Below are 18,411 nucleotides of genomic sequence, written 5' to 3' on the forward strand. Positions count from 1 at the left end.
TACTGTGAGTGGATTGTGAAATCTGATGGTGAAACAGAGAAACACTCAAGACGTTTTGGCTCACTTGCATTTTCATATGGGGGGCAGTAACGGTAACGGCGTTGTAACGGGGGGAACAGTAATTCATTTGATTACTCGTTACTGAAAAAAGTAACGCTGTTAGTGACGCTGTTTATTTATAACGCCGTTATTCCCATCACTGCTGAAAACACACTAATGTAAAGTTTCAACCATCAATACACTGTATGCATGGCTTGCCTGTCACAGGTTTACATTGACATCAACTCAAAGTCGATGTGATTCCTGATCAGTGCACACACTTGATTGGTCTTCACCTCGTCTTTAACTTTGTGCCCGTCTCTGGATTAATGCTCCTATAAACAAAAAGGCCAAAAGCAGATCTGGTACTTTCAATTCAAGTGAGATGAAAGGATGAAAAGTGTCACAAACATTTTCAGATGGTCACTGCTGTTGCAGAACCAAGCAGAACTTTAGGTTAAGAAATGAATCTTGGTTGTTTTTCAACATTGGTTTTAGTATCTCATATATAAAATAAGGCAGATAGCTGAAAGTACAAACGGAAACACAGGAGAGAAACTTAACTTCAAACTAAAAACATTCATGTAGAGCCAAGAGAAGTCTGAGAGATAAACACAGAGACTTTTAAAAGCAGTTTTCATCTCTGGTCTCCACACACACACGAGTTGAGCCTGCAACATACTACTTGTTTGAGGGGGAGTAAGGAGGTTGTCACCCACTGGTGAAGCGGTGCTCCACAGCTCGCAAACAACAAGCCCTCATAGATAATATTAACCTTCGTGTCGTCCTCCCGGGTCAAATTTACCCCGTCTTACTTTCCTGTTCCTTCTTTCCTCCCTTCCTTCCCTCCGTCTCTCCTTCCTCCCTCCCTCCTTCCTTCTCTTTCTTTCCTTCCTCCATCCCCCTTTCTTCCTTCCTTCTGTCCTTCCTTCCTCCCTCCGTCCTTCTTTCCTTCCCTCCTTCCTTTCACCCTGCCTCCTTCTCTCTTTCTTTCCTCCCCCCTACCTTCTTCTTCCTTCATTCCTCTGTCCTTCTTCCCTTCCTTCCTCTCTTCCTCTTTCTCCCTCCCTCCTTCCTTCTTTCCTTCCTTCCTTTCCTACCTCCCTTCCTTCTTTCCTCTGTCCTTCTTTCCTCCCTCCCTCCTACCTTCCTTCTTTCCTCCCTTCCTTCCTTCCTCCTTTCCTTCCTTCTTCCTTCATTCCTTCCTACCTCCTTTCCCTCCTTCTTCCTCCCTTCCTCCCTCCCTCTTTCCTTCTTCCTCCTCCCTCCTTTCCTTCCCTCTTCCTCCCTTCCTTCCTTGACTTGAGGACAACAGGAGGGTTAAAGATTTTTTTTTTTAAAGCCAAATTATATTAACCATGATTCAATAGACTGTACTTATATTATCAAGATTTATTTTTTACGGTATTCATAGAAATTAAACGGCAGTTATATCACTCGTTATTATACTAGCGCATTTACCATAACGGTTATAACGTTTTCCGTTATTAGTGCCATAAATAGTAACAAAGTTATTTATCACGCCAATATATATCGCTATCAGAGAAATTGTCATGTTTATTGAAGTCAGTTCTTATGGTTATTGAATGTTTATGATTTACACGATAGCCTTCAGTTTTGAGGAAAGATAAAGGTTAATATATAAATTGTTATTAGCAGCAGTAAGTCGCTGGTTGATTAACTCTCTGAAACACTGACCTGAAGCCCATTTGCTTCACACAATTTTAGTTTTCAATTCACACTAATCACAAAATATGGCAGACAAAAAGACTTAAGTTTGGCATATGAAAATGCAAGTGAGCCAAATGAAGTGTTTCTCTGTTTCACCATCAGATTTCACAATCCACTCACAGTAAAAGGGTCAATGACGTATAAGGATTTATTTAAAAATAATAAATATGGGAATATCTATTGCTGTAATTCAAACATTAAGAATGTTGAGTACACATAAATTCATATTAAAATAGTAAACTAGGTGTTTTATGTGTTTTTCCATCTAGATGAATTAGAACTGACCTTAAAAAAAGTCATGTGGTGCGACCGTGATCTATCTTAAAATTAATTAATTTAAGTGTTTCGAAACAAATTATTTGCATGTCTTTTAAGTTTTTGTAAATAATAATCTCATATTTATGTTCTATAATGTCACAGTTGACATCTTAAATGTATGTAAGACTTATTTTTCCTGTAAATTGCTTAAAAATGATTTTTTTAAAATACAATTCAGTTAAGCATACTGTATCAGTGATTAATATTAAAAGTGATATTTTACTCTGAATTTAATACAGTTATTGGTATTTTTGGCCACATGATATTTTGTCACTTTAAATAACAGAAAAATTACTAATAACTTGTGTTTTTTGAAAAGTTAAAGTGATTACATATAAAGGAAAGGTACTACATATATATGGTATTTTCTTTATCAATTTAAACCTTTTTCTAACTGAAAAAAATGCAGTTGGACTGAAAATGTAGGCGTCACGACATTGACCCAAAAATAAAAATAAAAAGCAGAAAAAGAAAGAATTTTCCAAGATTTGGGAGATTCTAATTCTCGAACCCAGCATTTTAAAATACCAGCAACAGTGTTACAGCGATTTGTTTATAAACCATTTTGTGGCTCTGGGCCTGGGTACATCTCTGACTTGTTTGTGCCATATAACCCTTCTACGACCCTAACGTGATCTGGTGCCTGCTGGTTGTTCCAAAAGTCAGTACAAAACACAATAAAGCAGCGTTCTGTTATCATGTTACAAAGACCTGGAATAACCTTCCAGATGATTTTAGACAAGCCCTAACTCTGACTACTTTTAAGTCTAAACTAAGAACTTTTCTATTTCGTATCACCTACTCCTACCAGTTACGTAGGAGCACTTGTTGTGCTATTTTTTTATCTCCTCTCATTTAACTTGAACACTTTGTTGTCTAATCACTGACTCTGTAAAGCACTGAGTTGCCTTTGTGTACGTAATATGCTATACAAATAAAGTTGCTTTGCCATATTTGTTTCATTTAAATCTCACCATAACCCTTTAACAGGCAACGTGAACCAGGAGATACAGACTCTTTATCACCCTGTTAGGATGGTTACGGTGGTTGTTTAGTAGTATGTGCCTTGAAGTGGTAGAATTAATGCTTGATGTAGGTTTATACTTTGATAGAAATGACAAAAAATCAGTTTAGAAATTAGTATGTGTGATATTAATGACCAGAGAAAGCAAGAATATATCTCTTTTCTTTATTAAATAAAACATTCAATTGTTTTTACCATTGGACCATTTTTATACCTTAATAGGGGCAACATATCCTAGTGGAAATACAAGCCATGAAATCCAAAATATATTAAAGATATTTGTGGACTTTTTTTTAAACTTTAGGTTCAAATGAGAAAACTAGTAACATCAAATTATGTTTTTTTAATATCTCATTTTCCACTCCTGCCTGTTTAAGGGTTAAGTCCCAATCTGAAACTGACTTCAGCACTGTAGACACTCGAGAAAACAACTAAACCGATTTATTTTGGGCTTTTTTGTTGCCTTTATTCAGTCAGTCACTGGCAGAGAAACAGGGACAGAGAGATAAATGACCTGCAGCATACTGACGCTGTGATTATGTGGCCTGCACTGTAACCACTCGACCACCAGGGGGCTCCACCTGAACCTCTTCTAACCACTGCAGTATATTATTATTATGATTGTCCTGTTTTATTTTATAATAATTAAGAGTTTTACAGACCTGTTCTGTGTAACTTTATTTCAGGTTTCCAAACGATATCCAGCAGTCTGCGCTGACGGTTGATCTCTTCTTCGTACTCTGAGATAGTTGTTTGAAAATCTCGGAATATTTCTTCAGCAGCAGCAGTTAGTCGCTCGTTGATTAACTCTCTCAAACGCTGAGCTGAAGTCATTGTTACTTCGTTACAATAAAATGTCTCCGTGTAATGCAGAGAGACTTCTTCCAAGCACAATACCAATCAGCTACTAACACGTATGATGTTTACTTCTGTTTTGGTGTTACACTTTTAAACTTCTTCTTCTTCTTCTTCTTCTTCTTCTTCTTCGTTTGGATACGTTGGCATCCACCTTAAGAACGACTTACTGCCACCTACTGGAATCAAGTGTGTTACAGCAGATTGGAGGCAAAACCAAATTTTTAAGATAAAATAAGATATTCCCTTATTTGTCCCACTATGGGGACATTTTGCAATTAAACCTGTTTCCTTAAGATGTTTAATTGACTTTTTGACTGTTTGCCTTGTTGTTTCTCCAAGAAGATTCTCTAATGTGACCTTTTGCTTTGCTTGTCTTAGTCATTTAATTTCGTCGATTCCTCCTCATACCACTACACTCCAGTAGCGTGTTAAGATCCAATGGCCTAAAAAAAACACATTCACGTAATTTGGTCAAAGATTTATTATCACTCTGGTATTTTTATGTTTTCACTTCATATCCAGGACACTAACCCTAACCCTTCACCCTGATGCCCTCTGGAAGGCGATACAGGGCCATGAGATCTCGTACTTCCAGACTGCTTAACAGTTTTTATCCAAGTGCCATTAAAATCATTAACTCATCAAATGTGCAATAGTGCATATTGTGTATGCATCTCAGCTAGGCCGGTTATGCAATGAAGTCTGAACTGCTGCTCTTATTCTAACCACATCTGTATTATTTATTTATTTATTACGCATTTTTATATTCTCTTTTTTTACCCTACTATAATTTATGTGTCACATCTTTTGCTGGTTATGTTATTGTCTGTTGCTGTTTTTATGTGTATTACCCACAGATATTACACCATTTCGTTGTACTGCTGTGCAATGGCAATAAAAGCATTGAATTGAATATGGCAAAGTAATATTAAAATATTATTTTAAATATTTGTTTAGGGACCTATTGTATGCACTACTCTCACTTTGGTTTATGACATTTTCAGTTACCCGTATCATCCAGTGAATAAATGAATTAAGAATATCAGTCCCAAAACCCATTTGCTTTACACACTTTTTTAAAGTTACTCTCAATTCACACTGATCACAAAATACATAAAATTGTTAAATATGGCAGAGAAATAGACTGAAGTTTGGTCAATAAAAATGCTAGTGAGCCAAAACGTCCAGAGGGTTTCTCTGTTTCACCATCAGATTTCACAATCCACTCACATACAAGTACGAGTAGAAAGAATGTGAATTTCATGCCCTTGTTGATTTTGAAACTCCAATTATATAAATTCTTCTAAAGAACTATATAAATGCAGACCCTTGTCTATTGGGGCCATAACACTTGGCACCTTCACTGAAACATCTACGACTGTGCATTCATTCTGAAAGAAAGATTTTTCCATATTTGAGAGATTCTAATTCTTTAAAACAAATGCTGTTGCTAACAGTACGAGTAGTTTCAGAAATGTAACAAACAAAAGACTTGAGGCCTGTGTAACCGGTGGTGGTTGGCGTGTCGTGTGTGTGCTTTGTGTAGATGCAGCAGCAGAAACTCAGGCAGGATATTTTTGAATGTGACCTCCGTTTATTCTGATGACTGATCATAGAAACAAACAACAAAATCGTCCGGTCAATCAATCATACATGCCCCTTCACAAATCAAATGACACAAAAACATGTTAGTATACTATACAAAACTGAAGCTAACAAACAAACAGAAAAGACGTGTGTTAAAAGAGTTGGCCTTTCTCTCTCTCTCTCTGTAGACTTGAATGATATCGAATTGAATTTCTCTGATGGAGCTCAGGGTTATCTGCGTGTTGTGCTGTAACATTCAACATGCTCACAGAAAGTTTCTGATGAAACACCATCTGGCCCGCTGACTGAAGTCTACGTTTTCTTTGACTCATTCAGTATTTAACGTGTTCAGTGACCAGTGACCCACTGACAGCTCTGAACACACACAGTCATATCAGTGGAGAGCTGTATTGCAACAAGCTGTCATCAACTCAAGCTCTCTTTTAACTCATTTGTAAGAGTGTCACAGAGTAACAAACATCCCTGCCAACCTTTAAGGTCAATGTGTGTGTGAAGTGTGTGAACATCATGTGGTATCATCCTCTATTCAGAACATCGTGGGTCAGAGAGTTCATTTTCTCTCTCGTTTCTGCTGTGCTCACGTTTGGGAATTTTACAGTACATGGTAGTATAACGTTCTTTATTGTAAAATTCGTTGTTAATTTTCTGTTACACCTGTTTCACAAAGCAGGTTTAGCAAACTCTGAGTTAAAACCTGAACTCTGGGTTGACTAACTTTGAGCTGTCAAACTCAGAGTTTTCGGTTTCAGAACAGGTGATGACAGTTAATTCAGTTAACTCTGAGTTAAGGTAAAAAAGAAGAGAACAAAAGCAATACAGTAGCAGCAGCAAAAGAATATGAGTTGGCATGACAGGCATATTTGTAATCCTACGACTTCTCACGTGTGTGTGTTTTCATGTGCACTTTTAGTTTTCCCAGCATAGAGAATCTTTTCTCACAGATGTCACATGGGTACGGCCTCTCACCTGTGTGTGTTATCATATGCAGGTTTAATGCGCTCAACTGCGTGAATCTTTTCCCACAAGTGTAACATAAGTACGGCCTCTCACCTGTGTGGACTCTCATGTGCACTTTTAATCTAGGTAGGTCAGAGAATCTTTTTCCACAAGTGTCACATTGGGACGGCTTCTCACCTGTGTGTATTTTTCTATGCGTGTTTAATGCGCTCGCCTCAGAAAATCTTTTCCCACAAGTCTCACAGTGGTACGGCTTCTCACCTGTGTGGATTCTCCTGTGCCCTTTTAATGCGCTCGCCTCTGAGAATCTTTTCCCACAAGTCTCACATTGGTACGGCTTCTCACCTGTGTGGATTTTCATATGCTTATTTAATGCGCTCGTCTGGGAGAATCTTTTCTCACAAGTATTACATGAATACGGCTTCTCACCTGTGTGGATTCTCTGATGTCTGAGCAACATGGACTTGAACTCAAACAATTTCCCACAAGTGTCACATTTAAAACAGAGACTCTTTACAGTGGTAGACTTGTCTTCTTTGTTGTTATTTTCTCTACTGTGATGTCTCTTCTGTGGTTTTGGTTCTGCATTTCTAGTTGATCCTGAATCTTCATGTTCGCCTCCTTCGTGATCTTGGTTCTCAGCTACATGAGAGTTGTGAGAGAGGACCTGCTCGTCACTGTCTGGTTCTGGATCCACAAAGCTTTTAACTGACATGCTGACAACATGCTCTTCCTCTGCCGCAATCTGAGTTTCATCAGGACTCAAGTCCAGAGCCTGATCTTCACTTTCCTCATAAGTAGGAGTCCACATCAAGGTTTCTGTCTCCGGCTTCAGTACTAGCTGTTCTATCTCAAGACTGATGCAGAGTTCCTCTTGAATCTGTGGAGGCTGTGGTTCCTCTTGTTCCTCTTGAATCTGTGGAGGCTCTGGTTCATCTGGTTCCTCTTTAATCCGTGGAGGCTCTGGTTCCTCTTGGTCCAGACTTGAGTTCCTCTCCTGGTCACAGAGCTGCTGGTCAGTGAGAACCTCCTCCTCATAGACATGTTGCTGTGGGAGCTCTGGAAGGACAAAGAGGAAAGACTGAATTATCTGCTCTGAATTTGACTGAGTAGTCATTATGGGTGATTTTAATGTACACATAGTGATTAAAATATGCATGTGATAAAAATGCTAAACAATTTTGTGCCATACTTGGCAATATGTTTGAGCTATCTCAGCATATGCAAGGGCCAACCCATACTAATGGACACACCCTAGAACTATTACTAAGGGTATCAACATTTCAAATGTCACTGTGCTTGATGGTGCTCTGTCAGATCACTTCTGTGTATTCTTTGATTTGTCCATTATACAAAAAAATCAACATTAGATCTGAAATGATTAAAACAAGGTACATAAATGAGAACACTACAACACTTTTTATTGAAGCCGTCAAATCTGAATCTGTTCCCGTTTCAAATTAAAATAATGATCAACTAAATGCATTCAATTCTAAAATATTGATTGTAATTGACGCCATTGTTCCTGCTACAGTTAAACTGATCACTAGTAAACAAAAGGCACCATGGAGAAACACCCCTTCTGTAAGGGGCCAGAATAGCGAGTTCCAGAAATCAGAGCGAAAATGGCGGATATCAAAGCTCCAAATTACAAAACAATATAAAGTAGCATTCTGTTATCATGCTTCACAGACCTGGAATAACCTTCCAGATGATATTAGACAAACTCTGACTACTTTTAAGTCTAAGATAAAAACGTTTCTATTTCATTTTGTAAAAGTGAAGAAGGATTAACAATTGGATTGATCATTTTAACGTAAGACTATGGATGTAAGCTTACTAGTTTTGCTTCATTCCATAAGACACACACTGTGTTTTGTTAGCACTGCCCATTGCTCCTCCCTTAACTTAGCCTATGTCCAAATAAGATAGAAAGTGCCTAGGGTGCATTGCAAGGTGTCATGGGATAATTTATGATGGGATTTTCTTGATTTTGGGTGGTATGTCCAGTAGGATGTGCATATTCATGTATGTTCTGCTCCGTGGTGATACTCTAATGGGTACAATCATGTAGACCGGTATGTTTGACCAATCACAGATGATTTCTTTGTTGTTAGAAACTAATAGTTTAGACTCTTTACTCGTTGAGATGATCTGATGTCATTCTGTATGTATGCTGTCTCCTTATTGTACAATAATAATTGTTTAATCTTCAACCCAGCAGTGATATTATTTCACATTTGTGTATTCAGGACGTTCTCTCTCTCTCTCTCTCTCTCTCTCTCTCTCTCTCTCTCTCTCTCTCTCTCTCTCTCTCTCTCTCTCTCTCTCTCTCTCTCTCTCTCTCTCTCTCTCTCTCTCTCTCACACACACACACGCGCTGGATACTCGCTCCCTCTCGTGCGCGCTAGACAATCAACCCCACGCACCCAGTCACTTTCTGGCGCGCGCTCCTGCTCGCGCTAGTTTCTTTGATATAGTTGCAGGCGTCAGAGACCTGATTTTAATATGCGTGACACTCCCGAAACTTCAGAGAGTTGATATGTCTGGCACTGTGAGGAGGAAATACGCTACACACATAAAGTTACCTTGCCAGATTTGTTTCCCTTAAATCTCCCTTTAAGTCCCTCCCAATCAGAAACTGACCTCAGCATTGTAAACACCCGAGCAAACAACTAAACCTATATATTTTACCCACTGCGGTTTATTATTATGATTATTTTGCTTAATTATATAATAATTAGAGTTTTACAGACCTATTCTGTGCAGCTTTATTTCAGGTTTCCAAACGATATCCAGCAGTCTGCGCTGACGGTTGATCTCTTTTTCGTACTCTGAGATAATTGTTAGAAAATCTCGGAATATTTCTTCAGCAGCATCAGTTAGTCGCTCGTTGATTAACTCTCTCAAACGCTGAATTGCAGCCATTGTTGCTTAATGTCTCCGTGTCCTGCTGAGAGACTTCTGCCAAACTCGGACACCAAGCAGCTTTTAACACTTGATCCTTCCCCCTGGCGTTAACACCATTAAACCTGTTCAGCTGGTTGAACGGTTAGTTTTGGCTACTTCTTCTTTTGGCAGTTCACACCCAAAAGACTTCAGTGTGTTTCCTTCTTTCTTCCTCATACCACTATAAACTCCAGTAGCATGTTCAGGAGCTAATGGCCTGAAAGAAACACTCACTTAATTCTGTCGTAGATTTATTATCAATCTGGTATTCTTGTGTTATCACTCAGACAAAGTAATATTCAAATTGTATTAAAATAAAATAATTTCTTAAGGGACTTATTGTATCTTTTAGATTCCCCAATCATCCAGTCAATCAAATTAAAACTATATCACTCTCAAAATATTTTATGTGTTGACAACAGACCAAAGTGTATCATCTGCACTGTGTCACCTCTAAAGCAGCACACAACATTTTTATTTGAACTTTATCTCAATTTAAACTGATCACAAAATGCATAAAAAGGATTAAACACCTCAGACAAAAACACTTTAGTTTGATGATTGAAAACGTAAGTGAGCCAACACCTCTGGAGGGTTTCTCTGTTTCAATCCACTCACATATACTGTGTAGAAAGAGAAGAAGAAAATTATAACTATTTACACCACAACATTATACAGAAAAAAAGTTATCAGTCACCTCACAACAAGTTCAAGGAGCATGACATCTGCTTTGTTCACCTCGTCAAAGTGAATTTTTATGTTTCAAAAGGAGAAAAAACAGCTGAAACTAGAAGGCCATGGTGTTTGATGTAACGACCATCTAGTATACCTTCAAGGCAAGGCTTGCTATAGAACAACACCACACCCGCCATTCAGAGACTTTCTGGAATTTCCTCTCACTTAATGGTTTGGATAAATGAGTAATCAGGTGAGGTGGCTGAATGCATTTGAGTCAGCTTTCAATAACCCTCAGTGTGGCAGGACTGCCAATATAATAAGGCTGCTTGGTACCTTTTAGCATGAGTTCTGTCAGCTGTCTTATAACACCTATGAAAGCAGTGTGAATATAATCAGGCACAAACCCCCAAATGATATTGAAGCATGTGGCATGTTAATCAAGGGAGATGGGCCTTTGACACCTCTGACACTTTTTTGTTCGGCTAATACCAACTCATGCTGCATCTGTCACTGTACTCTGTATCAGAGGCGGTGTACTTTAGCTGCCCTTCCACCGGGTTTCAAGGATGGAAGCAAAAGCCAAACAGCCAACGTATCCATTAAACTGTGTTGTATTCTGCATGCTGAGTCCAGCCTTCGAGTCAACACATCAACACATCAACACATCAACACAGACCTATAACGTTGCTGCTTAACCGCATTCCATTCTTGTTACAAGACACTCCTTTAGACGCAAGGCTTTTTGGCTGGTCTAAAAAGGGCTTCAATAAACAAGTTCAGATGTTTGAACTGTATTTTTTGTGGAAGTTCATTAAGATGTAGCTGAATTGGCCAAATGAAGCTTAGCGAAAGTTCAGTCAGAAGACTCTAAAACATACAGGCATAACTGGTAACTTCTGCCTTCTTCAAGCATGCTCATCTATTAGCTAGATTTCTATGTTTAGTGCATTATCTCATTGTTGCCAGTCACCTGTCAATCTCAGCAACCAATAGCAAAACGCCACACTTCAGCCTTAGCCTATCATCTTGTAGCGGTCCGTTTAAATGTGCCTCTCTCTCTTTGGTTCAGTCCTGTCATACAGCTGTTCCTGCGCCCCACCACCTCCCCATCTCCTCCTTCTCTACAGGATCTGCAGTCTATTCCCATCTGCCATCTTCTCTTCAGTCTCATCAGCAATCACCACCACCAGTGTCTGGACTTCATGGAGGATCTACATATATATGCAGCCGTTCAGAGATGATTCCTCATGGAGTTCAAGCGCCAAAGACTTTGTCATTACTAAGATTTTGTTCATTACATATTTACAATAAATATCTTTCTATTCACTTGTCTCTCCTGATTGAAATGGAAAACTTCCTTCCTTTCCTCCCTCCTTCTCTCTTTCTTTCCTTCCCTCTTTCCTCCGTTCCTTCTTTCCTTCCTCCCTCCTTCTTTCCTTCCTTCCTTTCCTCCCTCCTCTCTTTCTTTCCTTCCTCTCTTTCCTCCATTCCTTCCTCCCTCCTTCTTTCCTTCCTTGACTCGAGGACAACAGGAGGGTTAAAAACTAAAAAACAGGAAATTCAGGTCTGTAGAGAGACTGCAAGAAAGATGATGTTAAGATGAAGTTTAAATGATTCACGTTTCATATATAGTCTAAGATATAATGATATATATTTTTAACTTACCACAATCATATGTTGCCATCTTTCGTGGTCACTTTCCTCACTATCATATGTTAAATTATCTGCCAGCTCTCAGATTTTTCTTTCGCCCAAGCTACTCAGCAGGGAGCTTTTTTCTCCGAAAATTATTATTTATATATGATATGTTGTTGCGAATTTAAACACACATTTACTTAAAATAAGTGATTATTGTTAATTTTATTTTTTTCATTTTCAAATCAAAAACCAGGCGGGGAGTTCCGGTCCTCTGAAATGAGGCCAATGCGGAAGTAACTTAAAACTGCATTCTATCAAAAGGCCACCAGGGGGCGACCGTTTTGGTGTCAAAAGGACTTCCGTCTCTATACAAGTCAATGGAGAATTCACCAACTTCTCACTTGATTTCTAACCTCAGTAAACGTTTTCAAAATGTGTTTATGGTCTCAATCGCTAGTTTAAAGCCTTCTTCAATGCAGTATGATGTTCATTTGTGAAAGAGAGAGCCAGAAATGGAACCAACATGGGGAGATTATAGACAGCATCAGGCAGGCACGTATTGACAATACAGTTAGGCAAGGCAAGGCAGCTTTATTTATATAGAGCATTTCATACCCAGGGGCAATTCAATGTGCTTTACATAAAAAACAACATTTAAAAGTAAGAATTGGAAACAAAGAACATAAAAATATACAATAAAATTTAAAAAAAAAATAAAATCCAATAATAGTAAAAATTGGAAACATTAAAACATGAAATGAGAGGATTATTATTGTTATTAATATTATTAGTAGGGCGGATTGCAGCAGCATTAATAAAAATCATCTGTTTTTTTCTCTTTTATCCTGCAATGTACTTATTGAATTATGCTATATAATATAACCTGAAGCAAGTTAAAAGTTGTATATTAAAGGAGGCTTGTTGTATTTTAATATTGTGAGGCAAACTGGACCATTTGAACAGGATAAAAACAGCAGCAGTAAATGAATCAATGCGCATATTTAAAAAAAGTATAACAGTATGAGTAGTTACAAAAATGTGAAGAACAAAAACCTGAAAAAACAAAACTTGACAGCGTTATTGACAATGTACCTACAACCTATATAAAGACATTCTGATCTCTTCATGGAGAATATTTTACATTAGTTACAAAGATGTTGGTGAACACTTCTTCAGCTCGATTGTCCTGTTTATGGATTGGTTTTGTTGACACGTGCTGCCATTATGTGTTCTTGTGTTTTATTCATATTCACAGAATCATTGCTTTGTGGCAGCAGGTTCTTCTCTGATTGAATGTAAAGCTGCTTTTAAAAGTCTCTGTGTTTATCTCTCAAGACTTCTCTTGGCTCTAAATGATTTTTTTTAGTTTGAAGTTAAGTTTCTCTCCTGTGTTTCCGTTTGTACTTTCAGCTATCTGCCTTATTTTATATCTGAGATACTAAAACCAATGTTGAAAAACAACCAAGATTCATTTCTTAACCTAAAGTTTTGCTTGGTTCTGCAACAGCAGTGACCATCTGAAAATGTTTGTGACACTTTTCATCCTTTCATCTCACTTGAATTGAAAGTAACAGATCTGCTTTTGGCCTTTTTGTTTATAGGAGCATTAATCCAGAGACGGGCACAAAGTTAAAGACGAGGTGAAGACCAATCAAGTGTGTGCACTGATCAGGAATCACATCGACTTTGAGTTGATGTCAATGTAAACCTGTGACAGGCAAGCCATGCATACAGTGTATTGATGGTTGAAACTTTACATGAGTGTGTTTTCAGTATTTCACTGTTCAGGTGTATTGAATTAACACAACTTTCAACTGGAGGTGTCTAAATGTCTTAAATATTCTTATCTGGATGTATTCTTATGATCCTTTTCAAATCTGGCATCACACAGAATCTTTTCCCACTGTGTGTTTCTCAGTTTTGCATTTCTATGTCTTCTAACCTGTGTGTCTTCATGTGATTACTTAATAAGTTCATCTGAAAAAAGATTTTCCCACAGATGTCACATGGGTAAAGCGTGTCACCTACGTGGACTGCCATGTGCCGTCTTACTCTGCTCATCTGAGAGAACCTTTTCCCACATGTGTCACATGGGTACGGCTTCTCTCCTGTGTGGATTGCCATATGAACTTTTACTGCACCCGCCTGGGAGAACCTTTTACCACAGGTGTCACATGAGTACGGCTTCTCACCTGTGTGTGATCTCATATGCAGGTTTAATTTGCCCTCCTGGGAGAATCCTTTCCCACAGATGTCACATTTGTACGGCTTCTCGTCTGTGTGTAAGCTCATATGAACTTTTAACGCGCTCGGCCGAGCGAATCTTTTCTCACAAATGTAACATATATACTGCTTCTCACCTGTATGGATTATCAGATGTCTGACCAAAACGGACTTGAACCCAAAAGATTTCCCACAATATTCACATTTAAAACACTGTTTCCCAGTTGAAGTATTACTGTGAATCTTTGAAGTGGTAGACTTGTCTTGATTCTTACGATTTTGTCTACTTTGATATCTTGTCTGCGGTTTTGGTTTTGTAGTTGATCCTGAGTCTCCATGTTGGCCTCCTTTGGGGTTCTCAGCTACATGAGAGTTGTGAGAGAGGAGCTGCTCGTCACCGTCTGGTTCAGGTGTCTTAGAGCGTTTAACTGTTTGTACTGACACGCTGACAACATGCTCTTTCTCTGCTGCAATCCGAGTTTCATCAGGACTCAAGTCAAGAGTCTGATCTTCACTTTCCTCACATTTAAGAGTCCACATCAACGTTTCTGTCTCCTGCTTCAGCACCAGCTGTTCTCCCTCAAGACTGGTGCAGAGCTCCTCTTGAATCTGTGGAGGCTCTGGTTCCTCTTGAATCTGTGGAGGCTCTGGTTCCTCTGGTTCCTCTTGAATCTGTGGAGGCTCTGGTTCATCTTGTTCCTCTTGAATCTGTGGAGGCTCTGGTTCCTCTGGTTCCACTTTAATCTGTGGAGGTTCTGGTTCCTCTTGGTCCAGACTTGAGTTCCTCTCCTGGTCACAGAGCTGCTGGTCAGTGAGAACCTCCTCCTCCTCACCGACATGTTGCTGTTGGAGCTCTGGAAGGACAAAGAGGAAAGATTGAAGAGAAACTCTTGTACCACTTTCTGAGAAGGCATCCTTTATAGAGGCTTTATAAGCATTAATTAATTACTTAATAAATGGTTAATCAATTTTTACTAATGTTTTATAAATCATGTATAAGCCATTAACATTAACACAATGACCCTTTATTAATGACTTACTATTGTGGATGATTATGAGTCATTAATAAAGTGTTCAATGACTATCTTTAAAAGTCATTAATGAATGGTGAGTGTCTCACATATTTTAAATCATTGAAAAGATGGAAAAACTGCACATAGGAGGTTTCTCTGTAAAGAATAAAGATAAAGCAATTGTCATTGCGGTAAAGAAAGATATTTCACAACTGGACAACTCAAAAATAGCCAAAATAGCCTGCGTGATCCCTGTCTCCAGTGTGCCAGCAGAGAGGTTTCTCTGGATCAAAACAGCGCAGCGAAGTCGCCCAAGGGAGAACAAGGTCACAAGACTGATTTGCGGAGAGACACTTGAGACTTTTGATTTTAATTCAGCTGCTGCACAGTTAACTGCAGCGAAAATGCGTAAAAAGTAGGCTGAAATGTCCCAAGCCAGAAACACGTTAAGGGATTTTTTGGGTTTGTTTTCATAGAGTTTTTATTGCATCTATTTGATTTCAAGTTGGCAGCATGCCGCGTTATTAAAATGGTATGAGCCAGTCCAGATGTGTTTTTTTGTTTGCAAATTGTTTTATGTTCATGTTAAAAGAGCGCAGGCTTGTGCAATATTTATTTATTTATTTTAGAAGTTACACACGTGAGTCAATTGACGGCACTCATTTTATTTGATATAGCCTACTTTTCAATAAAAAGATTACACTATAAATTGACATGCCTTGATATCATTCTAATATAGCCTGCATATCATTTATCATTTTAAGCTCAATAAATTCAGATAATATTTGACCGGAATTTCAAACATTTGTCCGGTGCCAATTTTTTTCTAGCGGAAACCCTGGTAGTAACCATCAATGGAGCCATTAATCAAGGCTTATCAACTGTTTATACACAGCGTTAAAGCTTTCAGTAAGATGATTTATTAAGTAGTAAATTGGGCCGTTTCAACTGCAGGAACTTCAGATCGAAATAAAACAAACAATGAAAACAGCTTTGGTAAAAACTGAGAAGGTTTTAAACGTTCTGAGAACCTACAGCTCTAATTTGGCTAAACTCAGAAAAGTATCAAAGATAAGATAAACGTCTTGGGCACAAGTGCTGATGCAGCTGCATACAGCCTCATTACATACACAATACATTCACACACATAAACCTACAACATACACATAGTGTAACTAAACGTGATAGTTGTACCTTGTGTAATTTCATAACGTTATCGACTGCCTAGGCAATAACATTAGGAAGATTGCACCTTCCCTCAATTGCTCATTACATGAGTAAAATTAGCCCTCACATACTGTTTTAGCGTCAAATCTGACCTATTTTTACTTTTCTTTTATTCTTTGAAGCTGAAATTTGATGAATTTAACATACAAAGAAGGAAATATATTCAACACACATTAATCCAAAAAAGGCAATAATGTTCATTCCTTACATTTATTATAATTTGTTGAATTAGTTTCTCCAGTTTTATTTAACATTGGACCATTATATAGTGTTTTTTTATGTAGTTTTGTCCTCATAAACCTCTTTCTGCTCTCTGAAAGCTTCATTAAGGATTAATCTCATATTTATCTGTGACTAACGAGGTGCTTATGAATGATTTATGGTTCAGAAGTTTGTTATTGAGACTAATAGCATCTGTGACGGGTGAGAATATGAATAGTATGTGAGGGTTAAAAAACAGACAGCAGACGCTCTAAAAATAGGTAGAACCATAGACTGTATCACAAATGAACATCATACTGCATGGAAGAAGGCTTTAAACTAGCGATTGAGACCATAAACACATTTTGAAAACGTTTACTGAGGTTAGAAATCAAGTGAGAAGTTATTTTGACACAAAACGGTCGCCCCCTGGTGGCCTTTTGATAGAATGCAGTTTTAAGTTACTTCCGCGTTGGCATCATTTCAGAGGACCAGAACTCCCCGCCTGGTCAAAACCCAATAAGTGAGATAAGTTAAAAAAAAGAGGAGACTAATCTCCTGGAGCACTTTCTATGTTTAAGGGTTAAGAATGTATTTGTTTTACTTACACACTACTGAATGTTGACTCTACAGTTTTTAATAAAGTAAAACTCCTTGGCGGGGCTTGAGGTTTACTCGGTGCTGATTGGATGTATTCAAAGCGAGACGTTAACAAAAAGCACCAAAACAAAAAGGCATTTTTTAAAACCCTAGCAGAAGAAAACACATTTACACCAATCAGAAACTGACTTCAGTATCGAACATTAACTAATCTTATATATTTTACCCAATGTGGTGGTACATAAAGCTAGAGTTTTACAGACCTGTTTTGTGTAGGTTTATTTCCGGGTTCGAAAGGATATCCAGCAGTTTGCGCTGACGGTTGATCTCTTCTTCGTACTCTGAGATAGTTGTTTGAAAATCTCGGAATATTTCTTCAGCAGCAGCAGTTAGTCGCTCGTTGATTAACTCTCTCAAACGCTGAGCTGAAGTCATTGTTGCTTCAATACAGTAAAATGTCTCCGTGTAATGCAGAGAGACTTCTTCCAAGCACAACACCAAGCAGCTACTAACGCGTGTAAAGTTTACTTCCGTTTTGGTGTTACACGTTTAAGCTTCCGACTGCAGAATCATATGGTTGTGTAGTTCCGCTTGTTGTAAATGTTCTTCCTTTTCTTCTTCTTTTGAGATTATTTGCTATTGTGAGATATCTTAAAAGTAGATTGCCGCCATCTACTTGATTGTAGTTTGTTACAGAATATTTTGTAATGTCATGTCGAAGGGACAGATACAGGAAATCCCAGAGTTCCTTTCTTCCTTGACTCGAGGACAACAGGAGGGTTAATTCAGGAATGGTTACTCTAAATGCAGTCTCTCTCTCTCTCTCTCTCTCTCTCTCTCTCTCTCTCTCTCTCTCTCTCTCTCTCTCTCTCTCTCTCTCTCTCTCTCTCTCTCTCTCTCTGGATCCTTTGAGCTGTATGTGTAAATCTGTAAATATGAACCCCACTCTTGTTGCATATGAGACTTAAGTTCTTTGACTATATGTCCTGTTTTCTATATTTTGTTATTATTTAGTTTCATAGCTCAACATCAGGTTCTGGGATTATCCATAATTGTACGGGTAACTAAAAAAGACTGAATGGCACGTATAATATTGATAATGGCAATTTCCTCTGCCTTAGATTTATGTTTATATCTAAATGTTGTTTTTGTTTGCATTGGTGTTGTCGACTGCGTTTGCGCACAATGTCCACTAGGTGGCAGCAGAGGTTGACTGGATAGTTGGTGTACAGTTAAGGTAGAATGAGTGATACGGATCTCCATATCTGAATATTATAGAGGTTGTTCCTTCTTTCCTCCCTCTTTCTTTAATTTTTCCTTCGATCTTCCCCTCCTCCCCTCTTTCTT

The 18,411-nt window shown here is 38.3% G+C and overlaps 1 protein-coding gene across 1 annotated transcript; it reads right to left on the bottom strand.

Annotated features, from left to right (window-relative positions):
- Positions 1 to 6,446: 6,446 nt before the first annotated feature.
- On the bottom strand, positions 6,447 to 17,540 carry LOC133983991 (zinc finger protein ZFP2-like). The gene is made up of 3 exons (XM_062423207.1): positions 17,328 to 17,540; positions 13,845 to 14,877; positions 6,447 to 6,984 (listed from the first exon to the last, which is right to left on the bottom strand). The coding sequence occupies exons 1-3, from the start codon at positions 17,497 to 17,499 to the stop codon at positions 6,447 to 6,449; spliced, it is 1,743 nt and encodes a 580-aa protein (XP_062279191.1). The 5' UTR covers positions 17,500 to 17,540.
- Between the last annotated feature and the right edge of the window lie 871 nt (positions 17,541 to 18,411).

The sequence above is a fragment of the Scomber scombrus genome, chromosome 7 (genome assembly GCF_963691925.1).
Source record: "Scomber scombrus chromosome 7, fScoSco1.1, whole genome shotgun sequence".
In the NCBI taxonomy this organism is placed as follows: Eukaryota; Metazoa; Chordata; class Actinopteri; order Scombriformes; family Scombridae; genus Scomber; species Scomber scombrus.

Bases quoted from the DNA above. Each gene is read 5' to 3' on its own strand.
- LOC133983991 (XM_062423207.1), bottom strand. From the start codon at position 17,499: ATGACTTCAGCTCAGCGTTTGAGAGAGTTAATCAACGAGCGACTAACT. The intron at 14,878-17,327 runs GTCTGTAAAACT...TTGTCCTTCCAG, and splicing joins AATAAACCTACACAAAACAG to AGCTCCAACAGCAACATGTC. The intron at 6,985-13,844 runs GCACATGGCAGT...CATGTTGCTCAG, and splicing joins CAGATGAGCAGAGTAAGACG to ACATCAGAGAATCCACACAG.